Source organism: Nycticebus coucang, chromosome 1 (genome assembly GCF_027406575.1).
Source record: "Nycticebus coucang isolate mNycCou1 chromosome 1, mNycCou1.pri, whole genome shotgun sequence".
In the NCBI taxonomy this organism is placed as follows: Eukaryota; Metazoa; Chordata; class Mammalia; order Primates; family Lorisidae; genus Nycticebus; species Nycticebus coucang.
In genome coordinates, this window is record NC_069780.1 from 161,124,543 (window position 1) to 161,130,851 (window position 6,309).

Here is a 6,309-nt window from a genome sequence, read left to right on the forward strand (position 1 = left end):
CATGTTGTACATATGGCAAAATTTCATTTTTTTTCTGTAAATTCATTTACTACTTTAAAGCTTAACTGTTCAGCAATTACAGGAAATTTTTTTAATCAAAGAGAAACATTTATATTTCAAATACAAAAGAAAATTAAAAATTATTCTTGATTGGGTGGCACCTGTGGCTCAAGGAGTAGGGCGCTGGCCCCATATGCTGGAGGTAGCAGGTTCAAACCCAGGCTCAGCCAAAAACTGCAAAAAAAAAAAATTATTCTTGATTAATTGAGAAAACCCTGCCACTTACATGTTCATGAATTTTTTTTTTATACCAACTTATTATATCTACTCAACACATGAATCCTATGTACTTACTAAACATTTATTTGCACTTGTATTTTCTGTGTCAGCTCAACTTTGTTGTGTAGCTTCTTTAAAAATCTATCTGAATTTGTCCAAGGAAAAGCCTCACGTTTTCTGGAAAAACAGTGCTGCTACACTGTTTCCGGATCTGCCTCCAAAGCTGAACTTGGGTGTTGGCAGCTCTTTGAAAAATTCAAATCCTTCACTGAATTCATTTAAGTAACTCTTCCTTGGTCCAATTGCATGAGGTTATTAGAAAAAAAACCTTTTATGGGGGCAAGACATGATTGCAAGAGGGACTTTACCTAACAATTGCAATCAGTGTAACCTGGCTTATTGTACCCTCAATGAATCCCCAACCAACAATAAAAAAAAAAAAAAAAGAAAAAAACCTTTTACTCTCAACACCCTGGAGAGAGATTTCATATTGCTTCCTCTTCTCAACTGCATGGTCAGGATTAAGGTTTATGGCATCAAAAGTCCCTTTGTCAATACAAATATGAAATCCAGACAGCTTGGTGGAAGGACTCAAGAAGTCTTCTACCTTCAATTTAATGTTAGATAAACCTTCTTTTTCTATAATATTTCCAGAAAGCTGAATTGCAGAGGGACAGTAATCAATTCCAGTAATATTAGAGAAACCAAATTTTGCAAGTTAAACCAGAAAAACACCATTTCCAATATCAAGCACTGAAGCATCCAATGGAATCTTGTGTTTCCGCATCCATCTTATTAATCGATTCATACTCTCTTCTCCAAACCAGATTTCTCCTGTATATCCATGTTCTCGGAAAGTTTGCAGTTCTGTCTCATAGACAGCATCCCAATGCTCGCGGGTCCCCAGGGCCAAGGGGACAAAACCTTCGTCCCAGGGACTGTCCTCAGCGGACCGCACCGCCACTGCAGCGCCATCACCACCGTCTGCGCCCGCGCTCATCTCGCTCCAAAATTTCATTTTTTTAAGGTTGAATTATATTCCATCCTACATATATATCACCATTTCTTTATCTATTCATCCATTAATGGCCATTCTGGTTGTTTCCACATCATGGCTATTGTAAATAATGTTACAATGAACATGGGAATGAAAATATCTCTTTGAGATCCTGAATTGTATATTTAGAACTTTCACATTAAAGCTATATGTCTAGGGCTTTAAAAAGTTAAATAAAAGTTGTACAATAGTTTAAACAGAGAGATTTAGGGATAGAGTCTGGCTAGGGTCTGCAAGAAAGAGAGGAGGCCAGTCCATTGATTAAGAATAGGCTTTATTTTAGTTCTTTTTTTTTTTTTTTTGTAGAGACAGAGTCTCACTGTACCGCCCTCAGGTAGAGTGCCGTGGCGTCACACGGCTCACAGCAACCTCTAACTCTTGGGCTTACGCGATTCTCTTGCCTCAGCCTCCCGAGTAGCTGGGACTACAGGCGCCCGCCACAACGCCCGGCTATTTTTTTGTTGCAGTTTGGCCGGGGCTGGGTTTGAACCCGCCACCCTCGGCATATGGGGCCGGCGCCCTACTCAATGAGCCACAGGCGCCGCCAAGAATAGGCTTTATTTTAAAGGAGCAGAATGGGGTCTGACCAGAAGTCAGCCCAGCTCACACGGTTTCAAGGGACTTGTATTAGTGTATTTGGAATGTGGAAGAAGGTCATGAGAGGTGAGGGACGTCATCTTTCCTGCAGAATGATTGATGCTGTGTCTGGGATTGATTTTAGAATTACTGCCTTCCATAGAAGGTGTTAATCTTGCAAGAAGGCCTTATTTAGTCCAACCAGGCCAGGGTAGGAAGTTCTGATGCTTCCACTAGCTTTAAAGCATTTCAGGGTGGCGAGGGGTTGCTATAATCATGCAATTTGGTTTCTGGCCTGCTTTCTTTCTCTACCTGTCTCCCAAATAACTGTACTTTTGTCAGGGTCCTGAGGATTTCTTCCCCACATAAACAATGAGAATACCCAGAGCCCTGCCTACATCATATTTATTTTTTCCCCTTATTTTAAATGTTCTTTTTCATTTCTTATGAAAAAAATCTATAACATGGTTGTAATCTTTACATACAATTTGATTTCTGTCCTTTATATCTATCTTTAACATTTCCAAATATAACTCAAAATGTGTACTTACAGTCTTTCAAAATGATGCACTAAAATGTAATGAATCATTTCCCAGTGGTTGGATATTTATAAGTGACTTCAGCTTGTATTCTGATACAGGGTGTCACAATCTCTTGGTAGTATTTTTTGAAATGTATTATTGCAGGCATTACTGGTTATCTTGAGAGGATAACTAGTGGGATAGTGTTGCCAAAAAACTCATATGTATTTTGGGTTACTTTATTGTGAAAAATACTTGGCTAAGTTGAATATTTGCAAGAAGGGAAGGAAGTAATAATGAAAGAAACAGGGGCTGTATGGAAGAAAATAGGTTCATATAAATAATTTGTAACCCAATATAGGACTATTTTCTTCATGTCCTTCAGTGACAAGTTATCTGCGGGGAGAGGAGAGCCAGAGGGACTTGTGAGCATGAGGCTCAATACAAGCACCATCCTGGAGAAGAAAGGCCAAGGGATGGCGGGGAGCACAAAGTAACCCGTAAAAGAGAATGCAAACGTAAATGATTATTACCAGCAGATAGTGATTAGGGAGAAAGTATTCAATCTATGGAGTTGAGCTGAGACACATTAAAGCTCATGGCTTGTGTTAGGGGAACAAAAAGGACAAATCACATCCAGGAAACACAAGGAACATTTGTTACACTGCCCTGTGCTTTGCATTAATCCTAGGGGGGCTGTGTATACAAAAGAAAACAAACACATTCTTTTGTTTGTTTAGTACGTTTAATTTAAAATGTTTAATTATTATAGTTATGTATCTCTCCAGGGTACCCAGGGTATACATGATGTTTTGATACAGGCATATAATGTGAATTATTCAAATCAGGGTAATCCAGGTTATCTATCACCTGGGGCATTTAACCATTCTTTTGTGTTAGAAACATTTCAACTCCACTCTTTTATCTTAAAATATATCCTAACTTATTGTTGATAATAGTCACTTTGTTTTGCTGTCAAATATTGTTCATTTTATCTATCAAACAATATTTTTGCATCTATTAACCATCCCTAATTTATCCGCTCCCCCAATGTTTAACAAGTGCATTCTTTTTTTTTTTTTTTTTTGTAGAGACAGAGTCTCACTTTATGGCCCTCGGTAGAGTGCGGTGGCGTCACACAGCTCACAGCAACCTCCAACTCCTGGGCTTAGGCGATTCTCTTGCCTCAGCCTCCTGAGTAGCTGGGACTACAGGCGCCTGCCACAACGCCCAGCTATTTTTTTGTTGCAGTTTGGCGGGGGCTGGGTTTGAACCCGCCACCCTCGGTATATGGGGCCGGCACCCTGCTCACTGAGCCACAGGTGCCGCCCAACAAGTGCATTCTTGATAAATTCATAAATTAGGTCACAAAGGGCTCTGAGAGCAGAGTACAAGAAAATGGTTCTTTAGGAGATGGAGTATGGGGAGTCTATTAAGGTACATAAAGGAGTGACATTTGATTATGGTCTTGAAAGGTGAGTAGGAGTATTTAGTAAGGGTCATCCTTTCTTTCTTTTTTTTTTTTTTTTGTTTTGTTTTTGTAGAGACAGAGTCTCACTGTACTGCCCTTGGGTAGAGTGCCGCGGCGTCACACGGCTCACAGCAACCTCTAACTCTTGGGCTTAAGGGTCATCCTTTCAAAGAAATTTTATTTAGAGATAACATATACATTAGTAAAAGTGGTATTTTGTCACTTAAATGTACTTTCTTATTTCAATTCTAAAGCATTTTTCTGTTATATAAAAATAATAAACTTTTTATGATAAGCAAAAACATTGCAACCATGGGGTAAAATCTGATGCTTTGCTTATTTTTGTCCTGTTTGGCTGCACAATATTAAGAAAATTTGGGGCCGGTTGCAGTGGCTTATGCCTATAATCCTAGCACTCCTGAGCTCAGGAGCTGAAGACTAGCCTGAGCAAGAGCAAGAACCCATCACTACTAAAAGTAGAAAAATTTCCTTCACCCTACTCCCTAAACGCACTTAAGCCTCTTTTTTGTTACACACCAAGGCAAGCGCCTTCTCCTCCCCTTTACAAGCCTAGGATATTCATTAGTTAGAGAGATGGATTTGAGGTAGATTGTCTCATTTTCCTGACAAGATAACTGTTATATTAAAAAACTCCTTTTTTTGGGCGGCGCCTGTGCTCAGTGGGTAGGGCGCTGGCCCCATATACTGAGGGTGGTGGGTTCAAACTCAGCCCTGTCCAAACTGCAATAACAACAACAAAAAAAAAATAGCTGGGCATTGTGGCAGGTGCCTGTAGACCCAGCTACTTGGGAGGCTGAAGCAAGAGAATTGTCTAAGCCCAAGAGCTGGAGGTTGCTGTGAGCTGTGACACCACAGCACTCTACCAAAGGGCGACAAAATGAGACTCTGTCTCTAAAAAAAATAAAATAAAAAACTCCTTTTTTAGCTGATGTGTGGCTCACAACTGTAATCCTAGCACTTTAGGAGGCTGAGGTGGGTGGCTTGCTTGGCTTGGGAGTTCCAGACCAGCCTGAGCAAGAGTAAGACCCTATCTCTACTAAAAATAGGAAAACCAGCCAAGTGTTAAGTTATCTCTACTAAAAATAGGAAAACCAGCCAAGTGTAGTCCCAGCTACTTGGGAGGCTGAGGCAAAAGGATCTCTAGAGCCCAAGAGTTTGAGGTTGCTGTGAGCTATGACACCACACTGAGACTTTGTCTAAAAAAAAAAAAAAAAGATTCCTTTCTTCCTTGGCAATCCTCATTGTCAATAAGCAATTGGACCTAGACTAAACCCCTTTGGGATTTCAACAATAGCTTCATGAATGAGATTGGTGCCCTTATGGAAGAGGTGCAAAGGAGCTGTTCATCCCTTCTGCTGCTTCTGCTATGTAAGGCATGGCCAAGGCGCCATCTGTAAGCGACAGGCCCTAAACAGACGTAGATTAAAAGAAAAACTTCAGACAAATTAGTAGAGTTTATTCCAGCAAAGAATGCTTCATGAATTGGGCATCACAATGAACCAGCAGTTCAGAGAACTCTGCCCAGCTACGTAGCCAAGCATTATTGTTAGACAGAAAAAGGAAGTGACTTATAGAAACACTTTGGTTACAGCTTGGTATTTGCCTTATTTGGGTATGACGTGCTGAGGCATTCCCCTTATGCTGAGATGAGAAGGCCTCACCAGTTGGCAGTAGATAATTGGCTGGCACTCAGTTCTTTGTTTGTTTACATATAAAGTTAGGTTGCAGTTTAATATGTAGGAAATCAAAATAGGAGGAAGCTTTGGGCCAAGTTTAATTTAATTTAACTTAATGCACTGAATCTGCTGGTGCCTTGATCTTAGATTTTCTAGGCTCTGTAACTATGAGATATACTTTTCAGTTTATAACTTACCCAGTCTAAGGTATTTTGTTATAGCAACAAGAATGTACTAAGAAAACATTGAGAAATAAACAAAATGACAAAGTATAGTTTTTTAATACCTGAATAGTAAAAAAGGATACTGGTCCACATATCACTTTGTATCTTCTTCACTATTGCACCACAGTAGGCTACAGAGCTAGAGAACATTGAAGCTGAGATTTGAACCTTAGCAGCCTGGCTACACAATCCATGTTCTTTATCATTTTGGTACCAACACTTGATTCTGAGGTTGTGCAAATTCATCATGTAAAAATCAAGACACACTGGGCGGTGCCTGTGGCTCAAAGGGGCAGGGCGCCGGCCCCATATGCCGGAATTGGCAGGTTCCAACCCAATCCCCGCCAAAAACTGCGAAAAAAAAATCAAGACACACATATAGTTTGGAATGTAAAGATGTGCAGGGGAGAGAGATACTAGGAGAAATGATCCCTTTCTGTCCATATTATGAATTGCAGACTTTGGATCTCAATGGCAGAGGGAA

The 6,309-nt window shown here is 40.1% G+C and overlaps 1 protein-coding gene across 1 annotated transcript; it reads right to left on the bottom strand.

The window, feature by feature from the left end:
- Positions 1-771: 771 nt before the first annotated feature.
- On the bottom strand, positions 772-1,282 carry LOC128589653 (EEF1A lysine methyltransferase 2-like). The gene has a single exon (XM_053596409.1). It carries the CDS (start codon positions 1,277-1,279, stop codon positions 998-1,000), a length of 282 nt encoding a protein of 93 aa, XP_053452384.1. The 5' UTR covers positions 1,280-1,282; the 3' UTR covers positions 772-997.
- Between the last annotated feature and the right edge of the window lie 5,027 nt (positions 1,283-6,309).